General features: G+C 42.9%; 2 protein-coding genes across 6 annotated transcripts in view; one reads left to right on the plus strand and one right to left on the minus strand.

Moving 5' to 3' along the window:
- MOB3B (MOB kinase activator 3B) overlaps window positions 1-20,150 on the minus strand; it is a 256,664-nt gene that overhangs the window by 164,410 nt on the left and 72,104 nt on the right. For all 5 annotated transcript variants that reach the window (XM_082467616.1, XM_082467618.1, XM_082467614.1 and 2 more), the window contains exon 2: window positions 8,422-9,038. In XM_082467616.1, coding sequence (XP_082323742.1) covers window positions 8,422-8,839 — 418 coding nt within the window. In that variant the 5' untranslated portion in view covers window positions 8,840-9,038. The remainder of the gene's footprint in view (window positions 1-8,421; window positions 9,039-20,150) is intronic.
- IFNK (interferon kappa) overlaps window positions 1-20,150 on the plus strand; it is a 219,328-nt gene that overhangs the window by 134,005 nt on the left and 65,173 nt on the right. The window lies entirely within an intron of this gene.

Consider the following 20,150-nt stretch of genomic DNA (forward strand, 5'->3'; position numbering starts at 1 on the left):
ATCAGCTGGAGAGTCTCCCTTAACTCATCACTGCTCTCCAGTCCTAGGATCCCGGGCCAGACGATATAGAAACACTGAAAATCTATTGCTTAATTTGAAGAATGTTTCCTTTCCCTGAGAGAGAACTAACAACTCCAGTTTGTCTCTCCATGAAGACAAACATTTTAACTTCCAAAGGCCTGCTCTAAAGATCAATTAGACATATCACTAAGGAGGTAGTCACACACTAAAAGGATTCTTTGCCAAGCTTTCTTTAAATTTCTCTCTGAGAAATGAAAATATCAGCCAAATGACAAAAATTCAACTGCCTCACAATTTTCAGGAATTTTCTGTTCTGTACTATGAACTATACAGCATGAGTCAATCAATTTACACTTACATAGTAGTAATTAGTTCACCATGTGTCTACTTGATGCAGAGCGTTTATGCTGGGTGCTGCACCCTGTAGCAGAAACAAGAAGGTGGGATTGGCTTTGTGCAGGCCTCATATGCTATTCATGTGAACATCTTCTCAAGTTCCATCGGGAACCCACCTGGTTCCAGCCGTCAAGGCCAAGCTAAACATCCCATGAATGTTTACTATTTCTTCTAAAGGTTCCGTAAGATATAGCAGAAGATGAAGGGAATGTGGATCGACTCCACAGCCAAATATTTGAAAGAAGTAAGGATTTTCATCCTACCTTCTTTCCTTTCTTACCTTAATTCACCTGCCAAGTCTAATTCATCACACTGATACCATGTGATATTGAGGGGACAACATCGAAAGCATACCTAGTCTATGTCTCAACACTGTGCTAAGTATTTTAAGTGTAGCATGTTATTTAATTATCTCAACAGTCCTATGAAGTAGATCCTTTTATATGCATTTTACAGACGAGGAAACAGGCCCAGAGAGTGAAAATTTCCTACTAAAAGTTGATAACTGGGATTCAAACTCAGGTCTAACAGAGACTAATGCTTTTGTTCCTTTTTACCAACACCCCACCTTCCCAAACTGGCTCACCTTCCCACAGCATCCATTTCACCAGAAGACTCAAGAGAAACACATGATTACATGAAGGAAAACATGGATAGAATTATCATTTAGAAGATGAATTTAACATGAGTTTTTTTAAGATGAAACACCAAAAAGTTCTTATATGCAGAGGCCTTAACAGATACTACTTGTCCTGAAACCTACAAAGGTCTTTTAAAAGAAAAGCTTGAGACTCACTCTCCACACATGGAGATCTAGGGCAGGACAAAAACTCAACCTCTCTTCAAAATGACACTGTTTAAGGGTACCTTCTCTATCTAGAGGGGAGGCAGAGACTGGTGGGGAGGGCAGAGAGAGAAGGCCTCTGGTGTCAGGGCCCTGCTGATACGCCCTACTCAGATAAACAAAAACCTGTGCTCTTTAAAAGTCAGCTGGCAGGTCAGTGATAATCCAGCGTGCTCTTGGGGATCTCGTCTCCACTTCAAGTGTTTTATGCAACTGTTCCTTCCAACTCCATGTCTGTTCTGGGCAAGAGTTCTGGTTAACTCGTTTTTCTCCATCCCATTGCATTTCCCGATGCATTTCCACATCCCCTAAGGCTTGGTGCTGAGCTGGCTTGCCTATCCGTGCAGCACTGACCTTCACAAGGCAGCCTTCGTTGACTAAGGTAGGGCACCATGTCTACAAGCACCAACCGAGAGAAAGCAGCATATACCCCCCAACCCCCATTACAGCCTTTATTTTTCATCTCTGTTTTCCACTGAGTATCACATAGCCCAGTTCCCTTCCCAGCTGATGCTGAGATGTAACGACTTGTCATCTGAGATATGGCTCATTAAAATTACACAGCACGAGTAATGGAGACCTCAGTGCAGGTGGGGACAGCAGGTAATTAGCCTTAACTTACAGGGCAGTTTCTAGGCCCTCTGGGCCCCCCTCTCCACTCCTTTTCCCTGCTGCTTCTTAGCACAGTGATGGCCCTCACCATTTTCCAGAGGTATCTCTTGGGATTTATTGAGTGGGGGTGGTTATTTACCACCGTTCTTATTAACTCAGCCACCAAGTCACTGCAGTATTGGGTTAACAAGGTGAAAGTAGGGAACTGTGTCCCTCCACAAAAGCCCATCAATTCGCCAGCAGCCAGCGGGGGTGAGGAAGAGTGGATTCAGCTGTTTCTGCATGGTTTCCATGAATAGACAACTGAATAAACTAGGGTAGCATCAGAATCTAGAGAAGGCAAGTTCTTACCGCCAGCAGAACTTTAAGAGTTCCCATCAGTAAGGACCCAGTACAATTTGCATCGGATGCACCGCCCTGTCTGTTTTCACATCCTTCCCTGTGAATGCTGGGTTTATCGTAGGACATTTCCTAAAGAGGATTTAACATGTGATGCAACAGGTAGGGGTAAATCAAGGGTAATGTGGATTCTGGGCTAAGAACATCACAGACACGAGACGTTGGAGTAGCTGAGAGCACGGCCTGTAGAGCTGGGCTACTTTGGGTCTGAATCCTAGCTCTGCCTGTGTGACCCTGGGCAAGTTACTTCATCTTTTTCATCTGCGAAATGGACCTCATAATACCCGCCTTACGGGGTTATTTTACAGATTAAGCGATATGATGCAGGTAAAGTGTGGAGGATAGTATGTATTCAGAAAATTGTAGCTTTGTTATGATGCCTTCCCAACGAGTAAACTCTTAGGGAGCCAAACAGTTTATCAGATCCCAAAGGCAAAACATGTTTCCAGAGTCTTAGAAAAACTTGCCAGTTCACAAGGCTATCTTGGAGGCTTCACTCCTGGGCACTGAGAACTCTTTCCCTGTCCTCCTGAAAGGTCAAATCCAGGGCAGCTCATCCAGCACTGATTTTAATGAATGGCTTGTGCCAGATGTGACTAGTAAGCTATCTCCCCTCTTCCCAGCTAACCTGCACCAGTCTCTGCTGAGGTTTGCCAGACTGACACTGGACGTGGGCACATTCAGTACTCAGTATTCTGAAAACCAAGCAAAACCATCCTTCCTAGTAGCTTTCTGTCTGAAGAGTTAAGTGCTCGTCCCTGACACCAGGAGTTGGTCTAGCTCCTAGAGAAACACTGAAATTTCCCAAAGTCTTGGAAGGTATTTATGACCCCCATCACAGAGCAATTCAGCAACGATTTTTTTAAAATCACATTGATTCTCTTACAATGTGTCTTGCTCTTTTCTGGGGATACCGTTCAGAAATCATCTAGTGGGCTCCAAGAGTTTTGGTTGACAGTTAAGTAGAAACGTATGCAGAGAGAGAGGCAGCTGACACACATTTGTTTTTTAGCACCTCTCACAGGGGCTTATGGCTCTGGGCTGGGTGTTTTTACTCACACGGCCTCATTTAATCTTTACAACAGTCCTGTGAGATCAGAATCTTTACACAGAGAAACGCAAGCCCAGAGGTTTTGTGTTTACCAATGTCACACAGCATCTTGTAATAGCAGAGCTAGTCTCTGTTTACAAGCCCAGGGCTAGTCCTACCACACTGTAAATATATTTTGTTGACGTACATGCTGTCTTACCAGTGTTACATAGATTTATATAAAAATAAAAAACCAGGAGGGAGACAATAGAAAATAAAAAGTTAAAATTTAAAGGCTAATTATAAACTCAGTTCCCCAACATCCCATGTCTGAAAAGCTCATCCCTATGGACATTTTTATAGCCTTATGTTTCCTGCCACAATATTTTGAGAAAGGATGAAACTCAGCTGTAGTCTCATGGACACATTCCTCAGGCATTTCAGGGGTGATTTTTTAAAACAGGGGCAGGGCTTCCCTGGTGGTGCAGTGGTTAAGAATCCGCCTGCCACTGCAGGGGACACGGGTTCAAGTCCTGGTCCGGGAAGATCCCACATGCTGCAGAGCAACTAGGCCCGTGCGCCACAACTACTGAGCCTGTGCTCTAGAGCCCGCGAGCCACAACTACTGAAGCCCACGTGCCCCAACTACTGAAGCCCGTGCCCCTACAGCCCGTGCTCCACAACAAGAGAAGCCACTGCAATGAGAAGCGTGTGTACTGCAATGAAGAGTAGCCCCTGCTCACCGCAACTAGAGAAAGCCGGCACACAGCAACAAAGACCCAATATAGCCAAAAATAAATAAATAAATAAATATATTAAAAAAAAGAATCTTATTTAAAAAAAATAATAAAATAGGGACAAACAGAAACAAAGAAAAGAATCATTTATTTAAAATTTATACCAAAAATCAGCTTTTCTGAATTTTTTCCCACCCTACACAACCTCCTAAAACCATGATTGAGAAGTCTTTCACCATGTGAAGGAAATTTGCAGAATAACAATTCATGCTATAAATGGTAGTGGGTGACAAGGGCATAGATTTTTGGCCACTCTTGAGCTCAAACCCTGACTTCTAAATGACTGATTATCTGTGCAACCTTGGGAAACCTTTTGCTTGTTTAAATGTCAGCTTCCTAACTGGTAAAACGGCATATTTAATTCATTCAGTTATTATAAGAATTAAGAAAGATTAACAGCAAGTATAGTGCCTGGCACTTAGCAAACTCAATACACGTGAGTTCCCTCCTGGCTTCTCTCCCTTCCTTTGCTTCCTTTCCTTGCTCTCCCCTTCCCTGACACCCATTTATTCTAAAACCATAGAGGTAGGTGAGATCATGTCATTATTTTTTAAATTCCTCCCGCTCAAAGACTTTTTAAAAACATGAGTTGGAGGAGCGCTAAGTTTTCCACTCCTTTTTTTCTGAGTGTCAGATCTGAGATTTAAGTCCTATTATATAACAGAAAAACAGGGAAACTGGGGGCTAGAACATAAAAATTATTGTAATTAGGCAATGGAATTTTAAAAAGTGGGTGGCTGTGCTTTCTACTTTTCAAACGTTACCTCTAAAAGTGGCTAAAGAGATACAATCAAAGAGGAGGTGGCCCTTGCTTCTGAAGTTACTGCTGTCTTGGGAGCTTTTGCAGGAACATCTGTTGGCTTTTTAACAAAGGAAGCTGGAGAGGATCAAGGGAGACTGGAGGAGACTCTGGTTCACGAGGGAGCCACATCTGTTTGGTATTCTCCCAACTGAGAAGGCTCGACTTCTGAAATAGCCCGGGTATCCGAGTTAAACCAGAATCCAGAAACAGATGAAAGCTTTTCTTTCCTCCATGTTTCAATGGTAGAGATCAACAGCTGTTTATATCCTTTAATACCTAACTAAGGGTGAAGCCTTCACATCTGTCTGTATTTTCCGGTTCTAGTTCCTCGGATCACAGTGGGGAGGAGGGGAAGTTTCAAACCCTCCCAATTCCCAGGCAAGCAGACAGAAATATGCCCAGGATTCAAAGCCGTTAACGTTAAGCAGAACTCCCAAATTTCTCATCCACCCAGGGTCTGCTGTTGGCTGGGAATTCCTCTTTTACTTTATCCTGACAGACATCTTGATCATTTCCATGATAATGACTCACGGCAGCACCAAGATCAAAAAGAAGGAAAGTAGGCTGGAATCAGGGGGAGGAAGAAGAGGAGGAAATGAATTCTCATAGAGAAAGCAGTTCCTAAAAGACAAGTTCTTGCCAAGACAGCAACAGTATTGTCTGAGGACAAATAGCAGAGGTGAGCAGGATACTAATGAAGACCCTCAGGGTGATGGTGGATGGTGGTGGTTTTTACTGACCCCTAACATTTTAACCCTGGAAAAGTTAAACAGACAAAATTAAACCCTGTGGAAGGCAAGGTACGGGAAATAGCCAGGAATGGTGATAAAGAGATTCAGAGACATTTGTTTAACTTCACTTTGATTACCAGCACCATACACATGCTGGAACTTTATAAAGATTATTTTTCCATCCATCCATCCATCCATCCATCCATCCAACAACTTATAAGGCACCAGGGCTGGACTTAGTGCTGGGATATTCAAATGCATAAGACATATTCTATAACTTGAAGGGGCTTATATTCTAAAAGATGACAGTCTTCACAGAGGAGGTGGTATGAAGTTCATTTTTTTTAAAAAAAATTTTTGGTCACGCCACACAGCATGTGGGATCTTAGTTCCCCAACCAGGGATCGAACTCGCGCCTCCTGCACTGGAAGCACGGAGGAGTCTTAACCACTGGACCACCAGGGAAGTCTGAGATGGTATAAAGGATGCATGAGAATTCACTAGAAGGGGATTCCAAAGGAGAGAATGACATGGATAAAACCAGAGAGGTAAGAAACAAACTGTTTCTGGGGAGGATGAAAAGCATTCTGGGTGGTTACAATAAACAAGAGGAGTGGGAGGAGCTTACTAAAAGTACAGATTCTTAGGCCTCACCTAAGAGATTCTGATTTAGCTGTTGAGGGGGAGGACCAAGGAATTTGCATTTTGAGAAGAAGGTCCAAGTAATTCTGATACAAAGAAAAGTTTGACAACTCTATACAGATGAACATTGCCCCAAAGATGCTAATAGTGTTCCATTAAAAAAAAAAAAAAAAAAGGTACCAGGTTCAAATTAGGATACACTACTTACTAACGTATTCTTTTCTTGGAGATGTATAATGCACATTAGTACATTTAAAGTCCTGAAGTAAAGAAATCAATTTCACTCCGCATTTCCCAAACTTATTTTTCCATGGGAGAAAAAAAATTTCACAGTGCACCTATTAAGAGCTCCCAGAACACTTTTGTACTGTGCGGCACAGATTGGGAAGAGCTGAAATAGAGGATTTGGATCAGGTGAGCGTTCCCCAAGCACACTGAATGGCTAAGGAGACCGTCTAGAAAAAGAAAGCAAAGTCAATTGCTCTGGGGGATCTGGCGGCATCCAGTGATTTCCTCCAAGCAAAGTCTAAAATCACCTATGATGTTCTATTTTCCAGGGAGACGGCCAGAAGCTTCCTCACTCTTAAGTAACACACCAGGCTCTGTGACGTTATTTCTGGTCAGCAACTCTATGTGGCAACCACAACTGCCAGAGAGAACAGAAGTGCCCAGAGTTCAAAGCATCAAAGAAACAGAAGGGGAAGGGCAGCAAGGAGAGATCCTTGCCCACATTTATTTACCTTTACTGCTGTCGTATGTTCTGCACAGAGCACTGGCAGTTGCTTGTAATGCTTTTGGAAAAGACAAATTCCTCCCAGCTCCAAAAGAAGCCTCTGACAGTCAATGAAAGTGCAAAAAGACATGAACCTAGGAAATTGCTACTCCTCCAAGGCGCCAATTATACAGCCAGGGGAGTTTCTGAAACCTGCCTTCTTCCTCCTATGCTGGTGAGCCAACCAAGGGGGGTTGTGCTGCCATACACCCCACTTCCTGCCCTAACAAGGGACAGCAGAAAGTACGTGAGGAATCTGCACAAGTCAAGGCAACACGAGGATTCTGAGCAGACTGGTTTGTGTGCTGAATATTTCAAGATGGACATACTGCCCTAATCAATTTATATACATTTTTTTTCTGGTATAAATGTAATTACTTCCATACACCCCACTTCAACTTTCCATATGCCACATGGGGACACACATGCCCCATCTAAATGTGATTTCAGCAATGTGTTTCAAAAGCTTTTTTTTTTTTAAATACCCCAACTATCTCAGAGCTTTTCAATAATATTTTCCAGCAGCATAAGTATTTTTTCAGCCATTCCACAAATAGTTCCTGAGTGCCTAAAAGGTTCCAGGGCACCATGCTAGGTATCACAGGTACAACAGTGGAAAGAAGAGAATGCTCATCCTTATTGAACCTAAGGCCCTAAAAACTGAATTCTGAATTTCAACCTGCCAGGCATGCAGATTCAATGATCAGCAGCATAAAGAAATATAAGAGATAGGAAAGGTCTGGTCTCTCCCCTTGAAGAGTTTTATGGCTCAGAGCACAAAGCAAACAAAAGCATTTGCATTTCAGGTGTCCGGGTTGGTCTAGCAGCTACCCAAGGGTCCAGAGTTAATAGTACAGACTGAAATTAATATCTATGATCAGGAGAGGGAAGAAGAGAATGCCAGGATCTTATTTCTTCAAAATGCCAACTGCCTGTTTGCTTGATTCCCAAACAAATCCACGGATTCTCACACTGCGATTTCTTACCCTGAGAGACGAGTACCAATAATTGCACCAGAGTTAATGTAACTAACTAGTTAATTAGCTCCAAATTAAAAATTTTACCAGGAGCTCTGGGTGGGTTTGGAGTCTAATCCTAAGGAAGCCAATAAGATCAAATCCAACTTTTCATCAAGCCAGTGTTTCCCACTATTTAGGTCTACAAAATAATTCTAAGTGGTCTACAAATGATTGTTTTTCAATAAGGTCCTTAGATCCGGAAAAAGAAATTGCTGACACGTGAGTGATGGAATTTAGGGAAACACTGATATAGGTGCTATCCAGCATTCAAAGGCAGTCCCAGAAGAAGCCTCTGCAAACTTTCCAAGCTTGGGTGGGAAGTGACAAAATAACCAGGAAGCTGGTCATGGACTTACCCACACACGTTGGAAATATGTCCTCATTGTTGATCTGGACTTCAATCCAATCCATGAGAAGGTTCATGTACTGGGGGGCTGGCAGTGCAGTCGGCTTCTTGTACTTGAGGTCATCCTGCCACCGATACTCGTATTTGGGGCCCCCCGACATCACAGGGCAGGTCCGCTCAGTGCAGAACTCACAGATGGTACCGTAGATGAGGTTGATCCGATTGAAGAAGTCCACCACGTGCACCGCTACCCAGTCGTTCTGGTCCTCCCCGCTGGGCAGCTGCACAGCTGCCTTCAGGTCCACTCCTGAGTTGAGGGATGCCTGAGCCCGTTTGTGGAGTTCGAACCTCTGCGTGCCAGGTTCAAATTTCCTCTTCGGCCGGAAGGTCTTGTCCTTGTTGAACACCTGCTTCAAGGCTATGGACATGGTCTTCTCCTTCGCTTCCTTCCTCCTGCAGGAAGCAAAAAGGCAACTGGGACTTTTCAACGAGAGATCACAACCCAACAGGGTTTTCCACTGCCAGCCCTCTGGCCCCAGTCTTGCGGTCTGCAGCTTTCAATCTCTTTTTAGACAGCCCCTTCCATCTTCCTCCTGAATGATTTCCAGGGGAACCTCATGTTTCTTCCTAAAGGCAGGAGAGAAAAGGGTCTCATTAGTGTCCCGTTTGCATTTAAGAAATGACAAAGGCTTAGACCTGACTTCCATCTCATTTCTGGCTGTGCCCACTTCCATCCAGGTATAAGGACATGGAAGTTAAGCCAAACCCCTGAGAATCTGGATTGGTGATCAAATCGTATAACCAAGTAGCCAAAGGAGGAAAAGTATCACACCCTTTTTCTTCATGGCCTTGATCAAATCTCTGGGAACTTTCCCCTGTGTGATCATAGTTTCAATGGACTGCTCCAAGGTGTTAAGGATGATCATGTTAGTCAATGACACATCCCCATATGCTCCTTTTTAGAGCATCTGCCCCACCCCCCCGCTTGCCCCTATTAAGTAAGCATAAGGACACTCCCCCCATCCTCCTGGATACAGCTGATTGGAGCAGAGATGGCTATCACGCCCAGCAGGGTTCCCCGGGAATTTGGAATCAGGATCCAGCCTTTGTTAGGCATTATCCCTGAGAAGTGATGAAAATTGGGTCTGCTTGACGCTATTTACAATAGCCAAGACATGGAGACATGGAAACAACCTAAATGTCTATCGACAGATGAATGGATAAAGAAAATGTGATATATATACACATATATACAATGGAATACTACTCAGCCATAAAAAAGAATGAAATAATGTCATTTGCAGCAACATGGATGGACCTGGAGTTTATTGTACCAACTGAAGTAAGTCAGACAAATACCATATGATATCACTTATATGTGGAATCTAAAATATGACACAAATGAACTTATTAACAAAACAGAAACAGACTCACAGACATAGACAGCAGACTTGTGGTTGCCAAGGGGGAGGAGGGATGGGATTGGGAGTTTGGGATTAACAAATGCAAACTATTATATATGTATAACTGAATCACTTTGCTGTACACCAGAAACTAGTACAACATTGTAAATCAGTGATACTTAAACATATTTTTTTAAAAATTGGGTCTGCTCGAGCCCTATTTGGACCATGTGTAGTACAGTTGAGAAAGCTGGTCTGTAGAGAGGGGAGGGAGGAAAGGGGGACGGGTTGAGAAGAAGAGGAGGAAGAAGTGAAGGAGGAAGAGGAGAGAAAGAAAGAAGCCATGCACAGACAGAGAAACAGAGACAAGGGCACAAGTGACCACAGGGAGAGGAAGACAAGAGAAAGAGAGACAGTGGGGAGAGAGTAGCTTCTTTTGTTCTTGATAGTCTTCTAGGAACTGGTTCCATTTCCTCTTAAAGCCTAGTTGTGTTTCCAACCCTTGGGACACATACATTTTCCTTGAATTAGTCAAATATCTCGTTTTACTCCAGCTAACTTGAGTGGGTTGTTTCTTTCTAAGAACCCCTAGCTATGACAGCATTTATCACTCTTACAACATGCCATCCTTTACATCCTAAATGGTGCTTTGAGGCACCATCCGATAAAACTTCCTGTGATAACGCAAATGTTCTGTATCTTTTATGTCCAGTATGGTACCCACTAGCCACAGGTGGCTACTGAGCACTTAAAAGGTGGCTACTGGGACTGAGAAACTGAATTTTTCATTTTATTTCATTCTAATTAATTAAATAATTGCTTGACTTAATTAATTAATTAATAATCCAAAAAGCCACACGCAGCTAGTGGCTACCATACTGGACAGGGCAGCTTCGAAGTTTTCAGTGCTCTCTTCTCCATCACCTCATTTGACCCTTTTAAAATTCTGGTGTGATCTATAGCAGATTTAGAATAGGTGTAGTAGATGTGCAGTAGGTATCGTTATCCCTGGGTCTCCAAGAGATAAAATTACTTGCTGAACAAGGTCCCATAGTGAGTAGGGACATGGCTAGGATCGAAAATCAGTTTTTGATTGCTAGCAAATGCTCTTTCCACGCAGCCTTACATTCTAAAAAGTGATGTTCTTCAACCTGTCCCTCCTGCTGGTTCATGAAGCCCCTTTACCTAGAGCTTCCACCCACGTATTCCCCAAAGACCACAAGTATCGACTGGCTGGAAGTGAAGACGACGGCCTGTGGCCTGGAAACAGAGAGGAGATCACTGATCCGTTCATGGGTCAAACCCTAGCAAAATGAGCCAACAGCTGTGGCCAGAGTCAGAAGAGTCCATCATGGCATCAGTGAAAATGACTTGAAGCAGGATCCACTGATCCCCTCCTCTGCTAAGCCACACTCAAACACGGCTCGGGGATGCATTCAACCTTAAGTTATTCCGGCAAAACCAAAACAAAAACCAGCTAAGACGTTCCGATTGCCTCTCACAGGCTGTGCTCTACACTCAGAACTGCTGATTATTCAGCTGAAGGCCTCTTCTGGCCACTCCCTGCAGCCTCCCTGCAGCCTTGGTGGGCTCACTTCCTCCCTCTTAACCCCACCCTCTTCCTAGTAGGTTTTCACTGCAAGGTCATATTATCAGCAAGGCGCTCGTGTCCCTCCTCACCTGGCCTCGAGTGTACACACCCCCTCAAAGAGATCTGTGTGGAAAAGCGGGTCATGTGACACCCTGCCTTTGGCTGTCTGTGAAATCACATTCACAGTACTTCAGAAGATCACCAGGAAGGTTATCACACACGAACTCTGCGCACTGTAGGGAGAGAAAGGGGGCAATCTCTTCTTCAAAAGAATACCATCCCGGGCTTCCCTGGTGGTGCAGTGGTTAAGAATCCGCCTGCCAATGCAGGGACATGGGTTCAAGCCCTGGTCTGGGAAGATCCCACATGTCACGGAGCAATTAAGCCTGTGCGCCACAACTACTGAGCCTGAGCTCTAGAGCCCTCGAGCCACAACTACTGAGCCCGTGGGCCTACAGCCCGTGCTCCTCAACAAGAGAAGCCACTGCAGTGAGAAGCCCGTGCACCGCAATGAAGAGTAGCCACCGCTCACTGCAACTAGAGAAAGCCCGCGCACAGCAACGAAGACCCAATGCAGCCAAAAATAAATAAATAAATGTATTAAAAAAAAAAAAAAAGAATACCATCCCAAAGGCCTAGCCTGCCTGAAAAGAGACTTAAGAAAGCTGAGGGCCTTCAAAGAGCATTTCCAAAATAAAAATATGAGCTAGAGGTTGGGAAGATAGGGAAAGGAGGACGAGGACGTTTATTTTCTCTTAAAATAGACAAGTCCTTCTGTATCGCAAATGTTTAATTGCTGACAGTAAAGCAGCAACAATCCAACAGCTGCCCCCTCATGTCTCCAGTAAGTAAGACTTGCTGTTCTGTTATTCTGATAATGAGGGTACCATCAATTTCCACGGTCCTCAGAGCAATCTAATCACCTTACATGACCCTCGTTATCACTAATTCTGCTGTTTCCCCAGGGCCTGGCATGTCTGGGTGCACAGACACCAGTGTGGAAACCTTCCTCCGTACCAGTGCCAGGCTCTCATGGACACTACCAAGTCCCTCTGGCACCTCTGTTGAGAGCGTGTGAATGAGACAGATAATCATAGCAAATCCTCCTAATCACAAAGCCCGCCAGTGGCTGGTACTCACTAATGTTTAAATTTTAAAAAACCCTTGTTTGAGGTTTGGGAATTTTTCTTCCAGAGATACTTAGAAAACAAACTTCAAGGTATCAATCTCTTGAAATAGATGGGTGTTTATTCACACTTTTAACCAGCTTTAAAGTCACTCTTCCTTTTTGCTCCAATGTAACAGGCTTACCTGAGGGAAAAGTAATCTTTGTAAGATTATTTCTCAACCAAGTCCCTTAATGTGCTGCTCTTGGCTACCATTTATTGAACTCTACTATGCACCAGATTTTTACGTATATTATTAACATTTTAATCCTCACTACAACCTTGCATGATGGATGATTTTATGACCGTTTTATATAAAAAGAAATTGAGGCTCAATCATATGAAATAATTTTGCAGAAATCACAAAATTAGTAGATGGTAAGGCTAAATTTTGAATCCAGACCTCTCCAGTACTGAAATATATATGATTTTTTTTCTCACTAAAGTTGCTTTAAAATCTCATGAACATCCTTATGTTTTCAAAGCCCCTTCACAGGTAGATGTCAAAGCTCCTCACAAGCCTATAAAGGAAGCTAGAACAGGTGGTATTATTATCTGCATCTTACAGATGAGGAAACAGAAACTCCCATCTCCTAATGCTGTTCCAAATGTGTTCATCATTCTAACATGCTCAGACATGTCTCTCCCGGTCAAACTTTTCTGTCTAGAATAAAGTTTTCTGGAGCAGGGATAGGTTGGTCAGTGGGCCCTCGTGTTTAAAGACAATGGCACTCCAGGATGGATAAAAACAAATTCATCACACCACTGAATGACTGAACAAAGAGGCATCTGGCTGTGTCTTTATCTGAGTGTCAGATGCTCTACTGAGGCAGGTACCCAAAAGAGTTTTGAAGTAAAAAGGCAACAAGAAATCCATCTATAGGGGGACATATGTATACATATAGCTGATTCACTTTGTCATACAGCAGAAACTAACACAACATTGTAAAGCAATTATATTCCAATAAAGATGTTTAAAAAAAAAAAAAAAAAGAAATCCATCTAACCTTACTTTCAACCCAGAGCCCCAGCAGGACCCTTGCCCATAATTGACACTGTAGGCTTATTACACGGTTAGAGCAGTGCTTCTCAAATGTGAACACGGGATCTTGTTAAAATGCAGGTTCTGGTCCAGTAGGTCTGGGGTGGCGCCTAAGAGTCTGCAGGTCTAACAAGTTCCCAAGTGATGCCAAATCTATTGGCCCACGGATGACACTTTAAGTATCAAGGCCTGATCTAACTAAGAGAGCTTGCTAGAAATGCAGACTCTCAGGCCTCTCCCCAGACCTAGTAAACCTGAGCCTGAATTTCAACAAAATCTCAGAAGTATATGCTTTGAGGAGTACTGGGTTAGTGAGCTGCCCTACTGGCTGGGGAAGGGGATGACTAAATAAACGTCCATTTGTTGTTTTGTCAACAGTTGGCTTCATAAACCTAGTTATCAGCTGAGTGTGCGTGTGTGTATGTGAGAAAAAGAATGAGAGACTCAGTGTTTTGAATACAACTGCCTTGAAAGATAGTGACAATGACCAGGTCTCTTGATCTGGATTGATTTGGATAGCACAGCCCCAGAACCCAGGAGGCTCCCAGCGAAGACCTTGTCATAAATGCCACATGGACTATGGCTGCTGCTACGGCCATGGCAGCCTCAGACACAATAGCTGCTTTGGCTAAATAAAATGTGGGAGTAGCAACGACACTGTCGTTATTCTCTGTCTTTGTCCAGTCTCCAGAAAGAAAAGAACAAGTCACCAGCTTTGCCCCGCGGCTAAAAACTATAGCAAATTCTATGTTATGAATAACACCCACTACAATGCTGGTTCTTAAGAAATGTTTGAAGCTAACTGCTCATTCAACCAATAAACCTTTACTAAAGGGCTAGGCACCAAGGACACAAAGTTAATTAAAACTTGAGCCCTGGGCTTCCCTGGTGGCGCAGTGGTTAAGAATCCGCCTGCCAATGCAGAAGACACGGGTTCGAGCCCTGGTCCGGGAAGATCCCACATGCCATGGAGCAACTAAGCCCGTGAGCCACAACTCCTGAGCCCGTGTGCTGCAACTACTGAAGCCCATGCGCCTAGAGCCCATGCTCCGCAACAAGAGACGCCATCGCAGTGAGAAGCCTGCACACCGCAACGAAGGCCCAGCACAGCCAAAAATAAATAAATAAATAAATAAATTTATTTATTTAAAAAAAAAACAAACTTGAGCCCTGCCTTTGAAAAGTCCACAACTTGCTGTCTAGTTTTGAGGTCAGTTCATTGGCTTTTGCTTTTTTAGCTACAAAATTAAATGCCCCAACATGGTTCATGATGGGATTCCTTCACAGTATTACTCAGGTTAGGAATGAAAAAGACAGTGAAGAGAAAAATTATCTTAAATTTCAAATAAACAGCATAAATTTCTTCAAATAAACAGCATAAAATTGACAGGCGCTCCATGTGTTCTCCATATTTTCTGCTAAATAGATCAATTATAGCAATAAAACATGTGCACTATAAAAATATGCAGAGAGCATTCAGCTGGGCTGCAAGGGAATGTTGACAAGGTAACTAAGCAACACTGGCAAGAAAAGTTCTTATTTTTCTTTTCCTACTGATGTCTTCTGACTTATCAGTTGAAAAATCAAAGACTCCTCACCAAGGATTAAGGAAGAAATGAAACAGCTCTCCCATCCACTCCTGAGAGATGCGTCCTCTTTAGCTGTGACCACCTCTAGAGACGTTGGAGGTACAGAAGGGCAGGCAGGACAGAAAGTAGAGGGACCAGAGAGATATTAGTTGGGGAAAGGAGGTTTAATGTCTCCTCTGTGGGATGAAGCACTCCTCCTGGCAGGACCAGCTGGCAGGGCAATTCACTACAGGAAGGCCATGAGGAAAATGGGGGCCCCAGAAGGACCCCACATGAGGGAGTCCATGCCATCTTCATTGCTGGGGTCCCAGGAGCTAGGATGGTGCCTGGAACAGAGCCGACTTCACTGAATGTTTGCTGAATGAATGAATAAGTGACAGTGAATGAAGAACCCTTTGCATCAAAGTGAAACGACAAAAGTGAATCCAAATTGGACCTCCTATCTTTCATTATTTGGGGACTCTACCTCAACCTGTAAGTTCACTGCCTACACACTGAGGTCAGATATTACCAACTGCTGGGCTGTCCTGAAAAGTCAAGACATCTGTCCAACTTCTCTCTCAAATGGGCTGTTCTTTCCCATGTGTTACCTAAAATTCCAGCTCCTCAGAATTAAAGAATAACTCACCTGATTTATTATCTTCCCACTATTTTTTTCTCTTTATGGCTAGAATAGTCCATGGAACCCTCCTCTCGCACTCCAAATATTGAATAAAAGTAGATTAGGTTTTTATTTTAGAGGAGTGAGTGTGTGTGTGTGTGTGTGTGTGTGTGTGTGTGTGTGTGTGTGAATAAATTCAACATCACCTAACCTTCTCAGGCTCCAATAAAAGGATTGTGCCTAAAAATGTGACTCTATCAACCTTTATGTAGTGTTTTACTCCTGCCTAGTCATTCGGTACTATCTTTGCTCACAAAACAATCCAAAAATTGGAGAGATTCCTGCCTGAGAAGCCATCTTGCCTTTTTCTTTTTTTTTGGTCCAACTAATCTACCTCCTCAACTTTGAGCTGCCATACTGTTACATTTTAGACTAGTTGGGAGAGACAGTGTTGCCTCATTTTAATCTTCAAAGGCATGTATGATTTCAGAGCTTTAAAATGCCCAGGTTATTTCTGAACACAGATGAATCAGTACAAACAGGTGCAGCCTTACAGAAGTCCGTTGCATAACCATCACTCCCCATCAATTTCTAGCTCTTCAATATCCATTCAAGTTGCATTCTCATTGTTTCATTTGCATATTTTAGTCACCAGTGTGGACAGTCTAGCATTAAAAACAGGAGTAAATATTCCAAAGATGAAAATATTGCATGCAAGCTGGTATACTGCAGTGGCAGCAACAGCAGTGATTGATCAATGCACAGGTGTTTACAGCAGACACCCACAAGGATTCTTCATTTCACAGACTCAAAAACATCACCATTCAGAAGAGGACACTTGGTGGTAAGAAAGAGTAAAAAGAGTGGAAGGATAGAAAAGGGTGGGATTTAGGGACTTCCCCGGTGGCGCAGTGCTTAAGAATTCGCCTGCCAAAGCAGGGGACATGGGCTCCAGCCCTTGTCCGGGAAGATCCCACATGCTGAGGAGCAACTAAGCCCGTGCACCACAACTACTGAGCCTGCGCTCTAGAGCCCGTGAGCCACAACTACTGAGCCCGCGCGCCCCAACTACTGAAGCCTGTGCACCTAGAGCCCGTGCTCTGCAACAGAAGAAGCCACCGCAATGAGAAGCCCGCGCACTGCAACAAAGAGTAGTCTCCGCTCGTTGCAACTAGAGAAAGCCCGCGCACAGCAATGAAGACCCAACGCAGCCAAAAATAAATAAATAAATAAATAAATAAATAAATAAATAAATAAATAAATAAATAAATAAATAAATAAATAAATTTCTAAAAAAGAAAAAAAAAGACCTATTTGCTTAGTTCACAGTTTTTAAAAAAAAAAAAAAGAAAGAGAAGAAAAGGGTGGGATTTACTTGGTGTGGTTAAATTTACCATATACTCACACTGTGCTGAAGAAAAGACAGACTTTTAAAAATATATTTTCTTAAAGAGAATAAAGGTCTCTGTGCATCTGGAGCCTGTGCTCCGCAACAAGAGACGCCACGATAGTGAGAGGCCCGCGCACCGCGATGAAGAGTGGCCCCCACTTGCCTCAACTAGAGAAAGCCCTCGCACAGAAACGAAGACCCAACACAGCCAAAAAAAAAAAAAAAAAAAAAAAAAGAGACTAAAGGTCTCTTAAACAAAGTCCTTCCTGAGCCCAGTAGAGACTGGCTTAGATTCCCAGTAATGAGGGAGATGGCAAATCATTGGTTCTACCTTGAATAGGGTTGATTCAATCTTACCACAGTTTAAAAATAAATAGTGAAAGCAAAATTATTGCAAGATAAATGCTCAGTTGACCCATTTAATGTTTATGAAAGGCATCCTAATTATTTTAATAATTTTTAAAAGAAAAAAACTTCTCCAAGTTAGTAACCACTTGCTCTCTATTATTTCCAAATCTTTCGCCTAGCTAGAGAATATTTTTGTGGTTAGAAAAAAAACCTTAAGACTTGAGACCATAATACTTAGGCAGGTGGCAGCAGAGAAATGGAGGATGAGGAGGTAACTACAGATAGAGCTAATTTAATTGCTGAAATAAAAAAATAAGGCAGATAAAAAAATGTATTTTTACTTTTTAAAGCAAAGGTGCATACCAGCTGGTGTGATGTCACTCAGAACCTCCATCAGATACTGGGATAAAGGTCATTGTCAATTACCATTTCCTTCTTTCTCTTTGAGACAGGATACACCAATTCTTTCTTGGAAAAGTCTTGCTTTAAAGGAAAAACATTCAAATTCAAGGAAGTTGGTTCCTGTAACTATCAACAGACTTATTTACTTTTAGGCACTCTAAGTGAATTTGAGTCTCAGGGTCTGGAAAATTTTTATCCCTGGAACTATGGAAATTTATGTATGACATCTGGAACCACTGCAAGAGATCTTTGAAGGGGGTTAGAGAACACAAAATGCGCTAGAAGACTGGAAATTGGAAAATACATTTCTAATTTTCAAAAGAATACTATTTTAAGCTTGGTGGGATGGGTAAAACTAACACCAACTGCAGGCAAAATTTGGAGGCAATATAGCCCAGTAGCTAAGAACATAGCATCTGCAGGGTTGCTGAGGGAATTCCAGAGGGCATATTGGTTAACGTTTGGAACACAGCAGGCACTGAGTAATGTGGTTGCTGCCATCATCGTCATCATCCTTTGAATCATATTATGACTCAAGTTTTAACAGAGAGTCAGATTCTTGAGATAGCAAACAGCCAATTAGAATGTTAGAATGGTTAAAATTCTACTCAACCTAATTACATAATAGTAACAATAACTAACATTTATTTAGATAGCAAATTATGAGTTAGGTATTATTGTCCCCATTTTATACTCAGGGAAACTTGAGATACAGTGAGAGTAAAACTTGTCCCAGGTCATAGAAACAGTAAGTAGCCAAGCTGACTCCAAAACTCTCAACCCTAATTTAGACTGCCTCTCTAGACAGGTAGCTCACAAAAAAGACCAGAGGAACTTCTACGGCACACCTAAGGGGGTTAGGGAAGAGGATGGGAGAAACGCAGACCTAGCCCTATGTACACGGTCATGTGCCACCCCCCAATGATACGTATTTCTTGAAATTTTGTGGTCTGGAGTCAGGTCCTGGCAATGACCCTGACTGGCTATATGTTTGGAAAAGACACCCTTTATAAGCCTCAGTTTTGTTTTCTTTAAAAATAAAGGTAAGGACTTCCCTGGTGGCGCAGTGGTTAAGAATCCGCCTGCCAGTACAGGGGACACGGGTTTCAGCCCTGGTCCGGGAAGATCCCACATGCCACAGAGCAACTAAGCCCATGCACCACAACTACTGAGCCTGAGCTCTAGAGCCCTCAAGCCACAACTACTGAGCCCACACACCGCAACTACTGAAGCCCGTACGTCTAGAGCCCATGCACCGCAACAAGAGAAGCCCCCACTCGTGGCAACTAAAGAAAGCCAGTGTGCAGCAACGAAGACCCAATGCAGCCAAAAGTAAATAAATAAAATAAATTTAAAAAAATAAAAGTAAGCACCTGGTGCTTACCTCTCAAGGTTACTGTGAGAATTAAAAGAGATATCTCCTGTGGAAGCACTTCATCAATAGAAAACCATTATATCGTTACTGACATGGTGACTTTTGACGTAACACCAAGAAATGATATGAGTAATGGAAAATGATTCAGTTCGATGCAAATGTGTGTTTATGAGTAAGGGGAAGGGGTGACAATGGCAGCCCTGCATATGATGAAAGAAATCAAATGCTTCCTTCTTGCTTGATCTGGATGGACTTCTAATTCTCAGGAAAAAGGAAATAATATTAATCTAAGTGATTTGATAATGAATCAAGATTCCCCAATATTGCGCTTCCTTGGTGGCACAGTGGTTAAGAATCCACCAATGCAGGGGTCTCAGGTTCGAGCCCTGGTCCGGGAAGATCCCACATGCCATGGAGCAACTAAGCCCGTGCGCCACAACTACTGAGCCTGCGCTCTAGAGACCCCGAGCCACAACTACTGAGCCCGTGCGCCTAGAGCCCAAGCTCTGCAACAAGAAAAGCTACTGCAATGAGAAGCCTGCGCACCGCAACAAAGGGCAGCCCCCGCTCGCCGCAACTAGAAGGAAGCCCGCGCACAGCTACGAAGACGCAACACAGCCAAAAATAAAACAAATAAAACATAAAAAAAAAATTCCCTAATACTTATAACACACTTAGCTTAATATTGTGAAGAAGTTCCAGTATTTCTGTATGTAATAAAATCTAGTGCAATATTATTTCATGAATTTTGATATACCAGGGCAAATTACATGCTGCATGCCCTCCCATTAATCTCTCAAACACTTGTTTTGAATGGAATATAAAAGTTTCT

The sequence above is a fragment of the Balaenoptera physalus genome (genome assembly GCF_965194825.1).
Source record: "Balaenoptera physalus genome assembly, chromosome: 7".
Taxonomy (NCBI): Eukaryota; Metazoa; Chordata; class Mammalia; order Artiodactyla; family Balaenopteridae; genus Balaenoptera; species Balaenoptera physalus.